The 22,390-nt window shown below is 45.7% G+C and overlaps 1 protein-coding gene and 1 long non-coding RNA gene across 8 annotated transcripts in view; one reads left to right on the plus strand and one right to left on the minus strand.

Moving 5' to 3' along the window:
- TBC1D14 (TBC1 domain family member 14) overlaps nt 1-22,390 on the minus strand; it is a 129,828-nt gene that overhangs the window by 45,398 nt on the left and 62,040 nt on the right. For 6 of the 7 annotated variants that reach the window (XR_004437795.1, XM_033213671.1, XM_033213670.1 and 3 more), the window contains one exon: nt 20,087-20,207. Coding sequence is in view for 6 of the 7 variants with exons in the window: in XM_033213671.1 (XP_033069562.1) it covers nt 20,087-20,207 (121 nt within the window). In the remaining variant the exon portion in view is untranslated. Of the gene's footprint in view, nt 1-901; nt 1,143-20,086; nt 20,208-22,390 lie in introns of those variants that run through there. The other variant, XM_033213675.1, reaches the window with a different exon arrangement.
- Nucleotides 1,165-2,298, plus strand: LOC117085101. Its single transcript, XR_004437796.1, has 3 exons — nt 1,165-1,365; nt 1,542-1,762; nt 1,871-2,298. It is a non-coding gene; the product is annotated as an uncharacterized LOC117085101 (long non-coding RNA).

The following is a 22,390-nucleotide window of genomic DNA, read 5'->3' on the forward strand; positions in this document are numbered from 1 at the left end:
ACGAGACTGAAAGTGTCCACAACACGACTGGTCTCACACTTGGCCATTTGTAAAAGCAACTGTCTGGGAGGGGGGAGCCCAATTTAGAATCTGGGAGGGGCTCCATTTTGCCATTTTCAGGGGGAATAATGGCCTGCACAGGTCTTACAAAGGTCCCACCTTCCAAAAGGTAGCCCCGGGTAACCCCTGAAGCCTGACCTCACGGTAAGTAAAACCGCTGAGAACACCTGAGTGGTTCCTCTGGCCTGGATTCTGTAACCAGCTGCAGTCCCCTCCTGGAAGGCGTCCTCTAAGTTACTGGGAGCGTTGGCATTCTGGGAAGCACTCTCAGGAGTCCTTTTCTAATAGTCATACTCCTCCCAGAGCATCGAGAACACAAAAGTTAATATGCGGACTGGTGAATGAAACATATTCAAAGGAACTAGGTTTTAACACGCCTGGTTGCTGTTGCAACCTGACCACCTCACTGGGCTCCAGAGCTCGGAGCGCAGTCTCATCTGCACACAAAGGCTCATCGGATGGCAGACGAGGCCCTTTTGGCCTCTAAGGGAGCTGCAGGGCCTGGCCCGGCTCTGAGAACAGGGTAAGGAGGACTCAAAGGACGTGCTCACTCGCGCTGTCTCTCGTCGTCCCAGTAAACGTGAACCCAAGAAGGAAATATGTGGAAGCACAAACACAAAGAGTGCCAGGGAGGAGAGCGCATCAGCAGCGTGCACAGCAAGCTTCGGGCTGCTGAGGACAGACGCACGTGATGCTCGCACACCCGCACAACCGCACACATGCACACTCGCACACTCCACCTGCGCGGGGCCGCAGGGCTGGCAGGCCCCGGACAGGACAGGCCCCCGGGACCGGGCAGGCCTGGGCGCAGGCAGAGGCACCGGCCCGCACCCCGACTCACCATGAACGCCGGGGCCTTAGAGGCGCGCGGCCGGAGGCTCCATGCCCAGCGAGCGGAGGGCCGGCCTCCCTCCCTCCCTCCCGGACCGCTGGCGGGCCGGCGGACGCGGCGGCTCCTCAGACTGGCGGGGCGGGGCGGGGCGGTAGGCTGCTCAATCGCGCGCAGACGCAGCGAGGCAATCCGTGCTGCCGGCTCGGCGCGTCAGGCCTGGCTGGAACCTCCCACGGGGGCGGGGCTGGGGCGTCGCCAGGGTATGGCCCCACTTGCCGTGAGCACCGGGAAACACGCGCGCCGACAGGTGGAGAGCGAGCTTCCGCCTTAAAGATCACCCGAGAGCTGAGAAACGTGTTGCCAAAAGAAATTACATAAAAATATTCGCACTGGTGAGCTCTGGGTGGCGGGGTGACTTGAGCAGTTTTTACAGGCTACCGTGGCTCCTACGGTTTTTCACAAAGTAGTAACAGGTGAGTTTAAAACGTCAGGGAGCACACAAAACACTTAGAGAAGCCGACCAGGCGCCCCGGGGCTGCCGGAGGGGGACGGAAGCTGGCGGGACAGCGCCCTTCAGATGGCGCGGTACGCTGTCGGTGAAACCTCCGGTTTTTAAAAACAGTCTTTAAACTTTGACCGTACACCGTAGGGACTACGTCGGTTAAAGTTACTTCTGATCAGCCGCGGGCCCCACGACCCAGGGCTGAACAAGCCCGGTCTGCGGCAACACGAGGCTCTCCCGTGACAGGGCCTCACCCCAAGGCTCCCCCAGCAGATCTCCTGGGATTCAGAACTACCAAATCGCCGGCAGACACGTCTCCATCAGAGGAAGCCTGTGATATCCGCCAGGATAAAATCAAAAGGGCAATGGTAAGTGATAGCAAAGACGTAGAGAAGCTGGAATTCTCCTAAATCCTTCGTAGGAGTGTAAAATGGTGCAGCTTCTATAATTCAACATCCACCTACCATACTCCTCAGGAACCCACCCAAGAGAAATACGACCAGAGAGATTTGCGTGCAAACATTCCCAACAGCATTGTTCACACCAACCGGAATGTCCACCAACCGCGGGGGCATGAGCAGCAGGGAAACGGCCATGAAAAGAAAGAAACTGCTGAGACATGGGCCTACGTGGATGAACCTCAAAAACGCTGGGCCAGATGAAAGATGCCAGACAAGAAAATCCCATGATTCCATTTATGTGACACTTCTTAAGAAGGTAAATCTCTAGAGAGAAAGCAAATTCATGTTTGCCTGGGGGTGAGAGTGGGATCAACTGCAAAGAGGCACGAAGGAACTTTTTTGGGTGATGAAAAATAAAACTTTGGATGCTGAACATATTTTAAAACTAGATTGCAATGATAGTTGCATAACTGTATACATTTATTAAAATCGTGGAACACTTACAATGAGTGGATCTCATGGTATATTATTTATGCCTCGAGCCATTTTTAAAAAGGAATAGGACGATAAAAGGTAAAGAGGCTGATTCTGGCTGGAAAGATTAGGGAATGCCTTAAGACAATTACCAGAATTTGAAAATAAGGCAAAAGCAGGAGTAAGGGTTATCCTTTCAATTAATTCCTGGGCCCTTTTTAGCATGGCAGCCTAAAGATTATTTAATTCTCTAGGACACTGACCCTGTGCTATTTATTACTCCATTCAAGCCCAGATACTGTGAAGTTACATATTAACTTGTAGATAATGTCCAAAAGAAAAGATAACCCCAAAGATTATGTTTTATTGTCAGCAGTTTGTTTGTTCGTTGAAATCTAACCTAGCCATCTTACTCTAGTTCTTTTTGGGTTTTATGCATATATGTGTGTATAAACACACACACACCCCTAATTCCTCCAATGCTCTTGGCATAAGTTTTACCATCTTACTGGTCTCCTCAAGGCGTTACCTAAATCTTTGACCTGTGATCATTTTAATTTTTAAAAAGGTAAAAGTCATGAGAAAAAGGAGTGTTTTATATGAAGAGAATAAAGGGACATATAACTAAGGCAATACACAAACCTGACTGAGTCCTGGTTCAAAACCAGCTTCATACAACTGAGGAGATGGGAACATGCTCTGGGGTATCAGATGCTACTGTGGAATTCCCCATCATTCTCCTGGGTGTGGTAACAGTCATGGCTATGTAGGAGAATGTCTTGACTCTTAAGAGCTGTGTACTGAAGTATTTAGCAGTAAGATATCCTAATACTGCAAATGGTTCAATTTTTTAAAAACAGAGGCACAATAAAGTAATATGGCAAAATGTCAACAGCTGCTCCATCTAAGTGGGGCACATTAACACATTAAATTGCCCAGGCGAGGGCAAAAACATTCGAAAGCTCCCAGGGGTATCTCTCTTGGTCTTTCCGGGAAGCGGCATCCGTGAAGCTGCACCATCTCTTCAGTGTTCACAATAGTACACAACGGGCCACCCGCCTGCCTGCAGACACCACTGCTGAGTCCAAGGTCAGCCAGAAACCAGACTTACAACACAGACAGTCCCCTCCTTACAATCACAGGCTGCTACAGCTTCAAGTTATGTGTTTAACAAGCTTCCTAAGCACCCCGTACATATCAGAGAGAAGGTGCTCAAAGAACTCAGTCTGCAATTACATCATGTAAATGTATTTGTGTGGATGAAATTTACACATACATAATTTGTCTCAAAGAAAGGCCTGGGAGGGTGGACATGAAACCATCAGAGACTCCTGTGACAGGGGCTGTGAAGTCTCAGGGAAAAGGATTTTCCCATCTTGCATCTATCATTTGAATATTTGACAAGTGTTTTTTCATAAATTGTATTTAAAGTTTTCAAAAAAAATTTCTAAGCTAATTCAGATGGCATCAAAAATCGATTTCACCAACTGCAATTTCCAACCACACTGAATTATTACTGCAGCAAGGTTGTTTTTGGGTCTGTGGCTGGCTTTTTTCTATGCACACAAGACTGAAGGTCTAGCCATGGCAGGAGACCACAATGAGGGGTCCTGATCGTGCCAGAGCTCCCATGGGATGCACGATGCCAGCCACTGCTCCACGACCCCACGTTTCCGGAGCTCCCGTGGGATGCCAGCCGCTACTCCATGACCTCACGCTTCTGGAGCTCCCACGGGATGCCAGCCACTGCTCCACAACCCCATGCTTCCAGAGCTCCTGCGGGATGCCAGGATGCCAGCCACTGCTCCATGATCCCACAGTCCATCGTACTTCACCCTCACGAGCACAGGCAATGTGAGCACTGCCTCTGCAGAGGATACTGAGGCTCAGAGAGGCAAAGCCGCGGGCTTAAGTCCACACGACTGAGTGTAAATGACAGAACCAAGGTGCACACTCCGACCTCTTTTTTTTTTTTTTTTTTGAGACGGAGTCTTGCTCTGTTCCCCAGGCTGGAGTGCAGTGGCCTGATCTCAGCTCACTGCAAGTTCCACTTCCAGGTTCACACCATTCTCCTGCCTCAGCCTCCTGAGTAGCTGTGATTACAGGCGCCCGCCACCACGCCCGGCTAATTTTTTTTTTTTTTTGTATTTTTAAGTAGAGACGAGGTTTCACCGTGTTAGCCAGGATGGTCTCGATCTCCTGCCCTCGTGATCCGCCCGCCTCAACCCCACGTTCATAGGCCCGAGACCCCTCTCACCCCAGTACTGTGAAAGGCTCCAGTGAAGAGCTGTGAAAGAACAAATGTGTTTCCTGTTCCCGAATTCCTATTCTTTCTGGGGAGACGCACCCGTACCACTAAACACAAGATCTGAAACGAGTGTTTGCACCAAAGAAAGGGTGCTCTGAACACTACCCTCTCCAACTAACAGGGAAACTTACCACTTCCACATTAGGAAAAATAAGCAAACCTTAGGAAGCACTAAGCATGACATAGGAATTTCAGTCTTGATTGTTAAAAGGCCCTGGGGATAAAGAATGTATACTTCTCAGAATAAATAAACTGTTACCAGGATAACAGAAGACTAAAAAGTAAAGTGCAAATTAAACAACCATGCTGCCAGTTCCCCTGCAGAAACAAGATCGCTTCCTTCTTTCTCGCTTTTAGCATCATGTGGAAGAACCTGCTATTTCTCTAAACCCCAACATTAATAGGGATGAATGAGGATTAGACATTTTATGGGATAATCTCCTGATAGACCTGTTCTCCACCAGAAGATCCCAGTACCATACAAACATGATATCTACCACCTTGACAAGCCCAAACTTCCAGAGTAGGTTCAGCTTTCAACTCTGGGTCACCAGCTGTATGTTTCCCTCTCTGCTCTGGCCACTGGAAAGCTCAGTGTAAAATCTGTAGCACTCCTCTAGGAGTTACATGAGATTCTGTGAGTTGTGTCTTGGGGCATCCACTGACCTCTGGTTTCATCATTTCCTCAACAATTTTTCTGTCATTCTACACACTTAAATTATTTTAAAGGCCGGGCGTGGTGGCTCATGCCTGTAATCCCAGCACTCTGGGAAGCTGAGGTGGGCGGATCACTTGAGGTCAGGAGTTCAAGACCAGCCTGGCCAACATGATGAAACCCCGTCTCCACTAAAAATACAAAAATTAGCCAGAAATCGCTTGAACCCAGGAGGCGGAGGTTGCAGTGAGCCGAGATCGTGCCACTGCACTCCAGTCTGGGCAACAGAACAAGACTCCATCTCAAAAAAAAAAAAAAAAAATTATTTTCAGTAGACATACATAGAACGAAATACAAAAGGTACAAAAGTGTATCCAGTGGGAATCAAGTCTCCCTCCTATCTCCCACATACCCAGTTTGTCTCCTCGCCAAAGAAATTCCACTATTAGCTATTTTTTAAGTATCCTTCCAAATACGGTCTCTGCATTTACAAGGATGTGCATGTATCTTTATCCACATAGAGCACACTATACAAATGGTGACCCATCTTCTTTGTGAGGCCGGTGCAGTATTTCATGTAGGATTTCACCAATTCCCTGCCAAACATTTAGATAGCTTCCAATCACTTGTGCTGCAGTCAATACCCTTATACAACTGTCATTTCACCCATATGCAAATTCATCTGTAGGAGAAATTACCAGAAATGAAAATGCTGGGTCAAAAGAACCCTAAATGATTCATTAACTCATGTTAGTTTACTTTTTGAATAAACATACAGTTAGCTTTTTGGTGTATGTAGTCCTATGACTTCTAAAATGTTGCCTTTAGCCACTATTATGACAATCAAGAAATAAAACAGTTCTATCACTCCCAAAACCTCCTTTGTGTCAGCCCTCGGCAGTCACACCCTACCCCACCCCTGGCACTGTGAATCTGTTCTCCATCACTACAACTTTGTCTTTTCAAATATGTGATACAAATGAAATCACAGCACGCAAGCTTTCGAGACTGACTTTCTCCCTTCAGATAATGCCCAAAGTTCACCCAAGGTGTTAGGTGTGTTTATTACTGAGTCACATTTCATTGTATGGGACGTACCACCATTCATCCATTCATTGAAAGGCATTTGGGTTGTTTCCATTTCTTGAAGATTATGAAAAGAGCTGCTATAAACATGTACAGATTTTTGTGCAAACGCAAGTTTTCATTTCTCAATGGCAAATACCTAAGAGTGGGATTGCTGGGCTAATTGTAAGTATATGTTTCACCTCTAAGAAACCTCCCAACTGGTTTTCCAGAATGGCTGTACCATTGTGCATTCCCACGAGCAAGTACCAGCTAGAACTTCCAATACAATGTTGAACAGGAATAGTAAGAATGGACATCCTTGTCTTGTTTTCAGTGTTAAGGGAAGGCCTTCAGTCTTTCTCCATTAAGCATGTTAGCTGTAGCTGTTTCCTGTAGATGCTCTTTCTCAAGTGGGGGAAGTTCTCTTCCATTTCTTCTTTGCTGAGAGTTTTTATGAGGAATGGACACTGAATTCTATCAAATGCTTTTTCTGCACCAACTGATAGGATCTTGTGGTTTTCTTTTTCTTTTTTTTTTTGAGACAGAATCTTGCTCAGACGCCCAGGCTGGAGTGCGGTGGCGCAATCTCGGCTCACTGCAAGCTCCGCCTCCCGGGTTCACACCATTCTCCTGCCTCAGCCTCCCGAGTAGCTGGGACTACAGGCGCCCGCCACCACGCCCAGCTAATTTTTTGTATTTTTAGTAGAGACTGGGTTTCACCGTGTTAACCAGGATGGTCTCGATCTCCTGACCTCGTGATCCGCCCGTCTCAGCCTCCCAAAGTGCTGGGATTACAGGCATGAGCCACCGCGCCCAGCCCGTGTGGTTTTCTTTAAATTGGTAGTATGGTAGCTTACACTGATTGATTTTCAAACGCTGACCCAGCTCTGAGTTCCTGGGCTAAATGTCACTTTGTCATGGTTATAACTTTGTTGCTGTTGTTGTTGTTGTTGTTGAGACAGAGTCTCGCTCTGTCGCCCAGGCTGGAGTGCGGTGGCGCGATCTCGGCTCACTGCAAGCTCCGCCTCCCGGTTTACGCCATTCTCCTGCCTCAGCCTCCCGAGTAGCTGGGACTACAGGCGCCCGCCACCTCGCCCGGCTAGTTTTTTGTATTTTTTTTAGTAGAGATGGGGTTTCACCGTGTTAGCCAGGATGGTCTCGATCTCCTGACCTCGTGATCCGCCCGTCTCGGCCTCCCAAAGTGCTGGGATTACAGGCTTGAGCCACCGCGCCCGGCCGGTTATAACTTTTTAATGCATTATGGGATTCAATTCGTTAATAATGTGTTGAGAATTTTTTGGTGTGTCTTCATAAGGGATATTTGCCTGTAGTTTTTTTGGTACTGTATTCATCTGGTTTTGATATCAGGGTAGTACTGGCCTTTAAAATGAGTCAGGAAGTACTCCCTCTTCTTCTCAAATTGGTGTTTTCTTTAAATGTTCAGTAAGATTCATCAGTGAAACCATCTGGTCCTTCTTTAATAAATTCCAGAATGATTCAGGTTATCTATTTCATTTTGGATGAATTTTGGTGCAATTTTCAAGAAAATGGACCGTTTCATCTAAATTATCAAATTTATGTGGCTGGTGCAGTACCTCACACCTGTAATTCCAGCACTTTGGGAAGCTGAGGTGGGTGGATCACTTGAGGCCAGGAATTCTAGACCAGCCTGGCCAACATGGCAAAACCCTGTCTCTACTAAAAATACAAAAATTAGCTGGGCGTGGTGGCACATGCCTGGAATCCCAGCTACTCCAGTGGCTGAGGCACGAGAATCACCTGAACCCAGGACGCACGGCTGCACTCCAGTCTGAGCAACAGAGCAAGACTCTGTCTTTAAAAAAAAAAAAAAAAAAAAAAAAAAAAAAGACAAGTTATTTATAACATTCTATTGTCTTATTTTTCTGGAGTCTGTAATGGTATCCCTTTTTTTCATTCCTTTTGCTAATTATATTCTCTTTGTGTCAGTTTTGCTAGAGTTTAATCAATTTTGTTGATCATTTCAAAGCACCAGCCTTCGGTTTGACTATCATTTTTCTGTTTTTAATTGTATGGATATCTCTTCTCACATTTATTATTTGCTTCCTTTTGCTTGCTTTGGGTTTACTTGCTCTGTTTATACTTTCTTAAAGTAGAAACTTTGATTACTGATCTGAGACCTTTTTTCTTTTCTATGTGAGCATTTTCATGCTATACATTTCCCCCTGCAACCTACAAATTTTGGTATGTTGTGTTTTCGTTTGCTTCAAAATATTTTCTGATTTTCCTTATGACTTCCTCATGGGCCCATGATTCATTTAGAAGTATGCTACTTGTTTAATGTGCAAGTTTGGGGAGACAATTATTTTTCTGTCACTGCTTTCTAGTCTAATATCACTCTGGTCAGAACACAGTTTGTATAATTTTAATCCTTTTGAAAGCTTTAAGCTTCTTTTATATCCCAGAATATGGTCTGTCTTGGTGAATGTTCCATGTACATTTGAAAAAACTGTGTATTCTGCTCTTGCTGGAGGGTGCTGTGTTGTATAAATTGCGAATTAGATCAGGCTGGTTGATGGTGTTCATTTCTATGTCCTGGCTGATTCTGTCTACAGTTCTATCAATGACTGTTTCGTGAGGACTGTTGACACTCCCATCATAAATGTGGACGTGCCCATTTGTTTCCGATCTGATCGATTTTGCTTCATGTATTTTGCAGCTCTGTTATGAAGTGCAAATACATTTAGAATCATTATGTCTTCATTAGGTGGTGTCCCACTTTATCTCTGATAATGTTCTGGTCTACTTTTTATAATATTAATAGATGTATCTTAATTTTGATATTAATAGACCTATCTTAATTTTGATTTGTGTTTTCCTGGTATATCTTTTTCTATCTTTTCATTTTAACCTACATATTTTATATTTGAAGTGAGTTTCTTGCAGACAACATATACATAGTTGGGTCTATGGTTCTGTGTTTTTTTGAGATAGGGTCTCACTCTGTCACTCAGGCTAGCATGCAGCGGTATAATCAGTTCACCGGAACCTCAAGCTCCTGGGCTCCAGTGATCCTCCTGCCTCAGTCTCTTGACCAGCCAGGACTACAAGTGTGCATCACCATGCCCAGCTAAATGTTTTCAATAGAGACAGGGTCTCACTATGGTGACCAGGCTGGTCTGGAACTCCTGGCTTCAAGTAATTGTCTGCCTCAGCCTCCCAAAGTGCTGGGATTACAGGTGCAAGCCACCACACCCAGCCCATTTTTTTTTACCCCATTCTGACAATCTGTCAGAACTGAGTATTGAGACACACAACTGGTGTGTTCAGACCATTTACATTTAATGTAATTGTTGATATGTTTGAATTTAGGTCTACCATCTCGTTTGTTTTCTCTTTTTTTCTTCCTCTATGTCTTCTTTCCTGTCTTGATTCAAGTTTTCTGAACTTTTTTTAGAACTCCAGTTTGATTTCTCTATTGTGTTTTTTTGCCATGTTTGTATAGTTTAGTGGTTGGTCTAGGGATTACAATATACATATTAATTGTTCACAGTCTACTTAGAATCACTATTTGACCACTTCAGGTGGAATGCAGAAACTCCATCACCACACCCTGTTCCCTTTTGTGTGCCACTTGTCTTACATATTACATCTACACACACTGTCAACCCCAGATGTTATCATTTTTGCTTTCAAACGTATTTTTAAATAATGCATTAAGAAAATACTCTCTATTGATTTGAAAACGTTCCCCAAATCAATCTCAATAGGAATAAGAACCCCATGCACACATCATTTCATTTTCTAGATTCTTTTCATAACTTACTATGTGCCCTAATTTCCTCCCCAGGATTTATAGTCCACTGGGGAACTCAACTATTTATTTAAAATTGTGTTTCCCAGGAAATGAGAGTTATGTATATTCAACTGTGGTTTTGTGAATGTCTTTATATTTATGGTGTTTTAACTCATCAACTTTGCATTATAATTATACGGCAAATTGTTTATTGCTCTTTCTACTCCAATCATGTTATAGCACATGTAAGATTGTTATTGTTACTGTATATTTAAAGGCAACATCTACTTGCTTTTAGTTAAAATAGAAAGAAAACAGTCTACTGTATTTATCCAGATACTGTTTCTGTTCCCCTTCCTTCTTGATGTTCCAAGTCTCCTCCTCGTATAATGACCCTTCTATCTGAACAACTTCTTTTAGCAATTTTTTTTATAGCCAGTCTGCTGGCAACAAATTCCTAGTTTTTCATCACCTGAGAATATCTTTATTTCACTTTCATTCCTGAAGGGTATTTTTGCTGGATACAGAATTTGGGTTGACAGTTCTTTTCAGTGCTCTAACAGTACTGTTTTACTTTTTCTGGCCGCCACGGTTTCTGATGAGAAATTCAGTCAAAATTGTTATTTCCCAATAAGTATGACATTGTTCTTCTCTGGCTGCTTATAAGATTTTTTGTCTTTATTTTCAGCAATTTGGTTATGATGTGTCTGGGCACGGACTTCTTACTTTTTAGGGTTTATTTTGTCTGGTGGCCACTGAATTTCCTGAATTTATAGGTTTCTATCTTTTGCTAAATGTGAGAGATATTCAGCCATCATTTACTCCAATGATTTTCTGCATCGTACTGTTTCTCCTCTCCTTCTGACACTCCAGTGGCCGTGTTACACTTTTTAGTACTTCCCCACATGTTCCTAAGGCTCTGTTCATTTTTTTAACTCATTTTTTCTCTGTACTATTCAGATTGGATAATTTCTATTTTTTATTTTGTTTTGAGACAGAATGCTCTGTCACCCAGGATGGAGTGCAGTGGTGTGATCTCGGCTTACTGTAACCTCCGGCTCCTGGGATCAAGCAATTCTCCTGTCTCAGCCTCCCAAGTAGCTGGGATTACAGTCACCTGCCACCACACCTGGCTAACTTTTGTATTTTTAGTAGAAATGGGGTTTCACCATGTTGGTCAGACTGGTCTCAAACTCCTGAGCTCAGGTGACCTACCTGCCTCAGCCTCACATAGTTCTGAGATTACAGGCGTGAGCCACTGTGCCCAGCCTGGATTGGATAATTTCCATTGATCTTAAAATTCACTCACTCACTCCTCTATCATCTCCATTCTGCTATTGAGCCTGTCTGGTTAGTTTATTTCAGTTAGTGTATTTTTCAGTTACAAAATTTCGACTTAATTCTTTTTATAGCTTCTTTTCTTTTACTGATACTTTGTTTTCCCATCTCAAAAGTGTTCACCCTTACTTGTTGGAGCATTTTTATAATGATTGCTTTACAGTCTATTGAATAATTCCAACATCTGTGTTATCTCGGCAGTGGTGTCTTGATTATCAAAAGAAGATCCTGGCCAGGCACAGTGGCTCACACCTGTAATCCCAGCACTTTGGGAAATCACTTGAATCCAGGAGTTCAAGACCAGCCTGGGCAACATGGCAAAACCTGGTCTCTACAAAAAACATAAAAAATTAGCCAGGTATGGTGGCACATGCCTGTAGTACCAGCTACTCAAGAGGCTGAGATGGGAAGATCACTTGAGCCCGGAAGGCAGATGTTGCAGTGAGCTGAGATGTGCCACTGCACTCCAGCCCGGGTGTCAAAGCAAGACCCTATCTCAAAAACAAAAAACAGGCCGGGTGCGGTGGCTCATGCCTGTAATCCTAGCACTTTGGGAGGCCAAGACAGGCAGATCTCTTGAGGTTAGGAGTTCCAAACCAGCCTGGCCAACATGGTGAAACCCTGTCTCTACTAAAAATACAAAAAAATTAGCCAGGCATGGTGATGGGCACCTGTAATCTTAGCTACTTGGGAAGCTGAGGCAGGAGAATCGCTTGAACCTGGGAGGCAGAGGTTGCAGTGAGCTGAGATCACACCACTGCACTCTAGCCTGAGTGACAGAGCGAGATTCCGTCTCAAAAAAAAAAAAGACAAGAAAAAAAAAAGATGATCCTACTTGAACCTATTCTGATTCAGAGGAAATTTTTTTAAGATGATTCTAGTTCTTCTTAAGCCAATTAATTCTGAACTGCATTCTAGACATTTTGAATATTGTGTTAAGAAACTCTGGATTTTCTCTCAATCCTTGGGAGAATGTTGACATTTTCATCTTAGTAAGCAATTTACCCAGTTGCATTCCGCAGACAAGTTCCAGCCAGCCTTCTGTGAGTTGTGGTTCCAAAGTCAGCTGTTTGCAAAACCTTTGAAGCGCTTTTTGGATCCATCCTGCATGTGCACCATCCAGTGGCCAGTTAGGGAACTGCATAGTGTTCTATCCCAAAGATCACTTCTCAAAGTCTACGTAAGCTACTTAAGAGTCAGACCTATGTACCCACAACATGAGTCTGGGAGTTCATCAACCACCTTAAAGGGTCACCTCCTTCCTGAGCTCCTCCTCTCTGCATTCCCCCCAGTACTTTCTAGTTTCCTGGGTCTCCCTTTTTCTGGTTCTCTAGCCACACGCTTCCCACAACTACATCCACATCTGGGCCAGGTAATGGGGGGAGAGAGAGAATAAAGCATCAGGGGGTTCCACTCTATCCCTTGGAAACAAAACTCTTCTAATCAGCTTCCCTTTCCTGGGAGTTTCAGGCTCCCACCAGCTGCTGCTGTCATAAGAATGTCTGAGGGCTGGGATGCAAAAGAATAGAGAAAAAAATAAAACTAGGGCCGGGAGCAGTGGCTCATGCCTGTAATCCCAGCACTCTGGGAGGCCAAGGCAGGTGGATCACCTGAGGTCAGGAGTTCGAGACCAGCCTGACCAACATGGTGAAACCCCAGCTCTACTAAAAATACAAAAATAAGCTGGGACTGGTTGCACGCACCTATAGTCCCAGCTACTCGGGAGGCTGAGGCAGCAGAATCACTTGAACCCAGGAGGCAGAGGTTGCAGTGAGCCAAGATTGTGCCATTGCACTCTAGCCTGGGTGACAGAGTGAGACTCTGTCTCAAAATAAAAACAAATAAAATAAAACTTAAAAATAGGGTTTCAGAATTCTAAGTGTTAGAGACCCATTTGCTACGCCAGAAGTACAGAGCTTCTCCTGGTGCTCTCTATCCACATTAAGACCTATGCCTGGGTTTGGGGCTGCCTGAGTTCAGGCTGAGGAATATTGGAAGGGGAAACAAAATCGGTAAACTCAGTACTAATTCAGTGCTACTTCAAATTCTGGTGGTCTTCCCCAACTCACCTGCCACTGTTTACTTTCCAGAATCTCAAATAGCTGCTCTATGCTTTCTGTTCAGGTTTTAGATCTGCATTCATTGGGTGACACAGGGTGGAATGTGTTTATTCTGTCCAGCCTGGCACCGGGACCTGTTCACTTCTGTAAGCTTGTTTAAACCCATTTTGCAAAGGCATAAGGGATAATGAACATGAAGGGTTTTCTTGTTATTTTAGAATTTGCCTGTAGGCCTGCAGCCAATTACTTCCACTGACCATCAAGACCTATCCTTGCTGCAGTGTACAATGTTGTGAGACTTTCGGAGTACCCCAGACTTCTCAGAGGTCAGGAAAGAAAATAACACCATCCTGGATCTGCCCTCTTCTGGGATTCTTGCTTTAAAATCTAAGAGCTGACAGGAAATTCCAGAAGGCCATCCAAGACATTCCAGGTTATACAAAGACAACAAGCCATGTCCTCATCGGTGCTCACATGACAGTGTTTCATCCAGGACACTGAAACCTACAAGCCTATCCTTCCTGCAGCTATCGTTCCCACAATCAGCAGCACCCTCAGAGTCCAACCAGAACGTTAACTTTCTGCTCAACCTCATTTCTAACAATGACGTCAATTCCTACAGCCTATTTACACGGTGTTATGTCAGAAAGAGTTACCGAGTCTGTTCTAAAGCATCCCCACGTTTTCAGCCCTGAGCCTCTGACACCTTCTCAAATTACAAAGCATCACTTTTACTTTTTAAATGGTCAATTTTGGGCAGCTCACTGCAACATCTGCCTTCCGGGCTCAAGTGATCTTCCCATCTCAGCCTCGTGAGTAGCTGGGACTACAGGCATATGCCACCATACCTGGCTAATTTTTGGCAGGAGGTACATCCCAACTGGAAACAGGGTGACAGCCTGACCTCTGAAGCTTCTAATCCAGTTGAGATGCCCCAGGGGTGTCCAAGGGAGAGAATACAGTCATGGGTTCTTAGTTTCTGTTTCTGGTTGGGCCAGTAAAGCCCCTTCCTCATCCCTCTTTTCCGCTTCTAGAGACAGAAACCAAAAACATGGCTTCAGGCTGCTAAAAGCCTCAACAAAGCAGAGCGACAACAAAATAAGGCAGGTTGGACAAGCTTGCCCTAGAGGGTGACGGTGGACAGGGAAGGGCCTTCCAGGCACTCTAACATTTAGAGGATGGGCAAGATGAGGGACCTAGCAAAGGAAACCAAAAAGGTGGGCAAATGGGCTGCCTGGAAGCCAAGGCAAGAAAGTCACTCAAGGAGCTGAGGTAATGCTGCAGAGGGCCAAGGAAGACGAGGGCTGAGAACAGACGCTTGCATCTGGCAGCTGGCAGTCACTTGAAACAGGTGACTTCAGCGATAAGAACTGCTTATCATGGCAATTCTTCACAATATTCGTCACAACTGTAATTATGTGTAGAGTTACTCGTTTAAATCTGTCTTTTCTTTGACCCATGGTAAATTCCAACGAAGACAAGAGCCACAGAAGTCTTGCCCTTTATTGTAATCTCAGGATGGATCTACGCAGAGGCTCAAATATGTGAAACAAACAAAAGAGCCATGGAATCCAAGAAAGCAGGTTCCCCTTTATTCACAAGGCAAAGGACAGTACTTCCAAGGCAGTAGCACCATCCATGCTGACCTGGCCAGAGCCCAGCCCATACAAAGCTAGCGACCAGAGGCCTGAAGGCAACTCTCTCCAAATACATGCTCCCATCTTTATCCACAAGAACTCTGATTCACCAGCAGTTACTGGAATTTGCCTGGCTGGTGTGCTTTGGGCCCTTTATTTAACCAGCTGTGGCAAAGATGGCTATTTCCTTCCAATAGCTGACATTCTCTCTCTGCATACCAATAGTTCTTACGTTCTAGCATGCATTAGAATGACCTGCAGCTTCTGTTAAAACTTGTTGGGCCCCAGCCCCAGAACTTATTTTGATGTGTCTGGACTAAGGCCCAAGAACGTGTATTTCTAGCAAATGCCCGGGTGATGCTGATGTGACTACTCTGCGGACCGCACCTTGACAGCCACTGTTGTATTGTTATTCTCCTACCCGTGGTCATTTTTGTTTCCCCTCGTAAGAAAATCTCTCTCAAACTACCACCGAGGTTAACAAAAAATATGACTTAATTTTCAAAAATTTTTTTTTTATTTTGAGACGGAGTCTGGCTCTGTCGCCCAGGCTGGAGTGCAGTGGCCGGATCTCAGCTCACTGCAAGCTCCGCCTTCCAGGTTTACGCCATTCTCCTGCCTCAGCCTCCCAAGTAGCTGGGACTACAGGCGCCCGCCACCTCGCCCGGCTAGTTTTTTGTATTTTTTAGTAGAGACGGGGTTTCACCGTGTTAGCCAGGATGGTCTCAATCTCCTGACCTCGTGATCCACCCGTCTCGGCCTCCCAAAGTGCTGGGATTACAGGCTTGAGCCACCACGCCCGGCCTAATTTTCAAAAATTTTTATGAAATTTGAAAAGAGCTTGCAGTGAGCTGAGATCCGGCCACTGCACTCCAGTCCGGGAGACAGAGCGAGACTCCGCCTCAAAAAAAAAAAAAAAAAAAAATTTGAAAAGATAACTAAAAGTTAACATTTCAGTATTTCCCCAAAATAGTAATATATAAGGCCTAAGCCAAGAGAATGCAGCCCAGGTAGAATAAAATCCGATGTACTGGGCAAATGTCCTGGGCAAACCACATATGGGACCGACACCACAAATTGGACCTATTGATTAAAAGTCAAGACATCCATTCCTTGACTAATAATGCTGGGGACTCACTATGTTCAACCCTGGGCAAAAATATACCACATGCACGTTATCCCTTAGTTTAGAACAATTAAGCAAGTAGCTATCATAATGCCCGTTTAGCAGATGAGGAAACTGATAAGTAGTCATTGGCTCAATAGAGACAAAAAGTGGTGAAGCCAGAAACCAAACCCAAGCCTGCAAGTCCGAAGCTCCTGGCCAGTGTGCACACCTGACCCCAGCTCAGCCATAGGCTCCTTGAGGCAGGTCCAAAGCTCCTGGTCAGTGTGCACACCTGACCCCAGCTCAGCCACAGGCTCCTTGAGGAGGGTCCAAAGCTCCTGGCCGGTGTGTACACCTGACCCCAGCTCAGCCATAGGCTCCTTGAGGCAGGTCAACCCAACTGCTCTTGGGCACCCAGTGCCCAGCACAAGACCTGGCCTCAACATGGCTCAGTACTTGTTGGCCAAGCAGATGAAGAACGCACTGAAGAGCTGAGGCTCATTCTCTCACACTGTGTTCCGTCGTTTCATTTCCTGTTGTTCAAGGTTGACTTGTCATAAGAAAGAAACAACAGTAACAGCAAACACTTGCACAGCACTTTCTACATTCACTACTATTCTGAGTGCATGTGTGTATTCACCCATTTAATCCTCACCTCCTTGGAGGCAGGTGCTACTGTTCTCCATACTGTAGAGATGAGGAAAATGAGGCTCAGAAAGGTTAAATAACTTGCCCAAAGTCATACAACCCAACTGTAGCACAGCTGGGATACAAACCCAGGCAGTCTAACTCCCAAGTCCATGTTCTTATGTCACCACGTGATGCTGCTCTCTCACGTAATAAGAAAAATTCCAGAGAAGGAAAAGGAATTTCCTCAACACCTTCTCTAGGCTTCGGTTCTAACTGGAGTTGTCACTATCCTGGATCACAAGTCTAGGCTGTCACGGCCCCAGCGCCTGCCTCTCTCCAGTGCAGGCTGTGTGAGCCGATGCCTATGACAGCAGCCAGTCCCAGCCTGCAGCCCAGAGGCCTCCCCACAGTGCTGAGTCCCTGACCCTGAGCCCCTCCCAGGCTTCCCCAAGTCCCATGGGTTGGGAGATGAGCGATGAGAGGGCCAGAGACAAGCAAGCAGGTCCCGGGCAGGATTGAATGACTCACGCAGGTAAGTTACATTCTTCATTATTGATGATGGAAGCAGATGGTCCTCATCTTGGCAGTATTGTGTTACCACATAATGAGCTGGCCTAGTCATTTCAGTTCACAGAAAAAAAAATCCTCTAAGGTCAAGAACATAATCCATGCTCTCCTTAAAAAAAAAAAAAAAAACAGGGTCAAGCCAGGCACAGTGGCTCACGCCTGTAATCCCAGCACTTTGGGAGGCCGAGGCGGGTGGATCACAAGGTCAGGAGATCAAGACCATCCTGGGTAACATGGTGAAACCCCGTCTCTACTAAAAATACAAAAAATTAGCCGGGTGCAGTGGCGGGCGCCTGTAGTCCCAGCTACTTGGGAGGCTGAGGCAGGAGAATGGCGTGAACCCGGGAGGCGGAGCGTGCAGTTAGCCGAGATCGCACCACTGCACTCCAGCCTGGGTGACAGAGCAAGAATCCATCTCAAAAAAAAAAAAAAAACCGGGTCTTAGAGAGACAAAGAAGTTCAAACATGATGTAAGTGATATTAAGTGCCATGGGAAGATCTATTTAATGTAACTGTTGCTTTTTTTAAGTGATTTATTTAAAAACTTTATAACAGCTTGGCTATTTAATTTCCTAAGAAATTTATAGCTGAGCTTTGCATACAAACTTATCATACTTTAATTGTATGCTATTTTAATAAGCCTACACAATAAGTGATTCAAATTCAAAATGTAATAATCAACAAGCAGAGAATGGCAGATAACACTCAAACCAAATTTAACTTGCCGGCGCATGAAGAATGTGGCACGTGGAAACCCACTTTGTTGCCCAGGAGCCTCAACACTGTGCCCCAGCCTCACCCCCCCACAAACCGCTCCCTACACCTAACAGGTCACCAGCAAGTCACTCCTCATCCATTTAGCACTTAAAGGGGCATCCTCTGTAACCCCACAACACAGCACTGGGCCAGACCCCACTTTCTCTTGCCTGGGCTGGCCCGAGAGCCATATTCTTACCCAGGGTGATGCCATCACTCCTTACCTAAGTAAAACACTCAGAGGCTCTGCAAAGTCTTGGGGTTGGAGGCAGGCTACCGGGCACAGCACACGGGCCCCATGGCCAGCCTCCTCTGGCAGTCAGCCTCCTCCGGGCAGTCAGCCTCCTCCTGGCAGTCAGCCTCCTGGGCTCAGCTGCACATCGTCCTTATCTCGTGCTGTCCCCACTACCTGCCTGGCCCTGCCTGCAAAAGGGGTCCTGGAACCCCACTGCCTGGGGCCGGTTTCCAGCTCTGCTACTTACTAGCAATGTGACCCTGCACGTCAAGTCACTCAGCCTCTGTGTCTCAGCACTTCTTTGGTAAACTGAGTTAATAATACTATCTTCTTCACCAGGTTGTTGCAAGTTTTTTTTTTTTTTTTTTTTTGAGACGGAGTCTTGGTCTGTCACCCAGGTTGGAGTGCTGTGGCCGGATCTCAGCTCACTGCAAGCTCCGCCTCCCGGGTTCACGCCATTCTCCTGCCTCAGCCTCCTGGGTAGCTGGGACTACAGGCGCCATCACCTCGCCCGGCTAGTTTTTTTTTGTAGTTTTTAGTAGAGACGGGGTTTCACCGTGTTAGCCAGGATGGTCTCGATCTCCTGACCTCGTGATCCGCCCGTCTCGGCCTCCCAAAGTGCTGGGATTACAGGCTTGAGCCACCGCGCCCGGCCCTGTTGCGAGTTTTAAAGGAACTAGAAACACAAGTGCTGAATCAGAACTAGCATACAGTAATCACTCAGTACAAGATCCCCATAGCAATTAATTTCCTGTCACACCTTTAACCTCAATTGTCCATGTCACCCCACTCCTCCTGTACCTGCCCTGGAATCTTTCCACAGGGACGCTGTTGGGCATGGGTACTGTGTTCCTTCCAACCCCGATGCCAAGCATGAGGTCTGGCACTTAGTGGAGCCTCAGGAGTATTTACTGAGCAAATGTCAATGAATATAAAACTCAGGTTGGAGAGGAGCGAGGGTGCTGGGGGCAACGCCACGGTGCTGGGGACAGACAGCAGACTCTTAGGATGCCGAGCCAGCTGAGACTCAGGGCCTAGGAGAAGCTGCAGGCGGCAACCGTCAGGGCTGCCTGGGCCGTGGATTTGCTGTGTCCGTGCATAAGCAAGCATCCAGCAGAGGCATCTCTCCCATCGTAAGGAGCCAGGCAGCCCAGTGGTGAGGACATGCAGGCCTGGCCTGACCGGGAACCCCATCCCCATCCCAAAAGTAGGCAGCCTCAGAGGGAGCAAGGGAACGGCGTCCCAGCAGAGCCGGGGAATGACGGCCCTCGCCTTCCTGTCCCAGAGCAGCACAGAAGGATGTGAGCTCCAAGAAACCCACGGGAGAAATGTTTAATATCAAACAATACAAATTTGATGATAAACACATTTGCAACTATTATTAACACGGATTAAATACAGTTATAAACATCGAGAACCCAGCTCTGTCTAAATACCGTTATAAACATCTAGAGCCCACCTCTGTCACATGGACTTTCCTCTGTGCATGTTACAAGCTATAAGAAATGAAGGTTAAATTCATCCACATTCTGAATACAGACTTAAATTTGAGGAACGTGGCATGCAGATAATACAAAGCGATTTCCAGTTTCGGACTCAATATGGTCATTTTTGCAAGGTTCATGAATACATGCTGAACACATCCAACAGCCTATTTCTGTGGTTTCATATCTTGTGTACCTTCTGCATTCTCTTTGAATCCTTCTGAGCATTCTCCCGGAGTGGCGCTTTCCCAAATAACTTCCATCCCAGGTCACTGTGTTTGTCAAGTCTTGCACTTTGTTTTCTAGCAAGCAAATTCCTATAGGAAGAAAATAACAAGGTTAGGGCATTTCTGGGTAATTAAAGAAACAGCAGGACAGAACCACTCCAATAAAAACAAGTCAACTTTCCTCTGAGAACCATGTACTTTAATTCTTCAGACTTTATTTTCATACAGACACTGAATTATGCAGCAAGAGAAAGACCTTAAGCCAGAAATAAACTTTTTGTTGGCCAGGCGCAGTGGCTCATGCCTGTAATCCCAGCACTTCGGGAGGCCAAGGTGGGTGGATCACGAGGTCAGGAGATTGAGACCATCTTGGTTAACATGGTGAAAACCCGTTTCTACTAAAAATACAAAGAATCAGCCGGGCATGGTGGCAGGGGCCTGTAGTCCCAGCTACTAGGGAGGCTGAGGCAGGAGAATGACATGAACCCAGGAGGCGGAGCTGACTCCATCTCAAAAACAAACAAACAAAAAAACTTTTCGTTATTCAACTAATTCTATAATTTAGAGTAAGAAAATGTGTTATATCATAACAAAGGGTATCAGAAAAAGTAAGCTTTGAAGTCAGACTAAATTGAATTGAAACCCTGGCTCAACCATTCATTAGCCACATGACACTGGACCAGTATATGAACCTCTCTGAGCCTGTTTCCTGTGTTTAACAAGGGCACACTGCCCCATGTTCTACAAGGTTGTTACACAAATTAAAATTTCAAGTACACAATTAGTGTTTAAGAGTAACAGCTGCTTTAGTACATAACCTCTAGCTTAAATTATGTACAAGGTAAATCTGTACTACCTATTTATAACGAGTATTCACATACCATAAAAAGAAAATTACTCATGAGATGGTCACAAGGTCTTCTCTCCAAAGAACATGTGAACAGAAGTTCCAAATAACACAAATAAATCCCAACTGGTAGTATTCATACAAAACAAACTGTGTGGAATGCACTGTGTCAATGCACTCATTAAAAACAAATGGCTTCCAGGAGTTACTAGAAAGTACAAGATGAGCCTGCAGCATCTTGCTGGACTAGAAAGAAAGTTCTCGTGGCCGGGCGCGGTGGCTCAAGCCTGTAATCCCAGCACTTTGGGAGGCCGAGACGGGCGGATCACGAGGTCAGGAGATCGAGACCATCCTGGCTAACACGGTGAAACCCCGTCTCTACTAAAAAAATACAAAAAAAACTAGCCGGGCGAGGTGGCGGGCGCCTATGGTCCCAGCTACTCGGGAGGCTGAGGCAGGAGAATGGCGTAAACCCGGGAAGCGGAGCTTGCAGTGAGCTGAGATCCGGCCACTGCACTCCAGCCTGGGCGACAGAGCGAGACTCCGTCTCAAAAAAAAAAAAAAAAAAAGAAAGTTCTCAAAGAAATACTAGGACATGTCTGAAAGAAACGGTAGCCAGCCTGGATAGGCTCCCACTGGCTCAATCTGGAACAATTTAATCAAATAATGAGAACAATGGATTATAACTCACTCAATAAAAGAGAAATCCACTCGTCCGTATAGGTACAAATAAACAAACATAGAAATTAATGGAGGAGGCGGAAAGCTCTTGGGAAGCCGCCTAGTAAGGAGAGAAAGACTGATGGAGCTAGGAAATGATCGCCAGATGCTTACACCCGTGGGGAAAGCTGCATGAGGAATGGATTTTTACACAGTTTGAAAGTGTCTCCTACAAATTCCTTGTTCATTACATGAAGCAAAATAACCTTTTGCTGGAGAAACCTGAGGGACACCACCTCAGCCAAGTGACCAAAGCTAACACCACCAGCCAGGAGCGGTGGCTCACACCTACAATCTCAGCACTCTGGGAGGCCAAGGCAGGAGGACGGCTTGAGGCCAAGAGTTTGAGACTCACCTGGGCAACGGAGCGAGACTCTGTCTCTACAAATAACCTTTTTAAATTAGCCGGGTATGGTGGCATGTATCAGCAGCCCTAGCTACTGGGGAGGCTGAGTCCAGATCACTGGAACCCAGGAGTTCAAGGTTACAGTCAGCTATGATTACACCACCAGTCTGAGCGACAGGGCAAGACATTTGTCTCTATTTCAAAAAAAGCCAGGACAGATGGCACAGGACACCCGATCTGATGCACAGGGAACAACACACCACGTCAATGGCGCTGATGCCCAAGAATGCACGACCTGCATCCAGTCATGAAGAGAAGCAGACACACCCAGACCGAGACAATCTATACAATAATGGACTT

This window comes from Trachypithecus francoisi, unplaced genomic scaffold (assembly GCF_009764315.1).
Source record: "Trachypithecus francoisi isolate TF-2019V2 unplaced genomic scaffold, Tfra_2.0 Lachesis_group1, whole genome shotgun sequence".
Lineage (NCBI taxonomy): Eukaryota > Metazoa > Chordata > Mammalia > Primates > Cercopithecidae > Trachypithecus > Trachypithecus francoisi.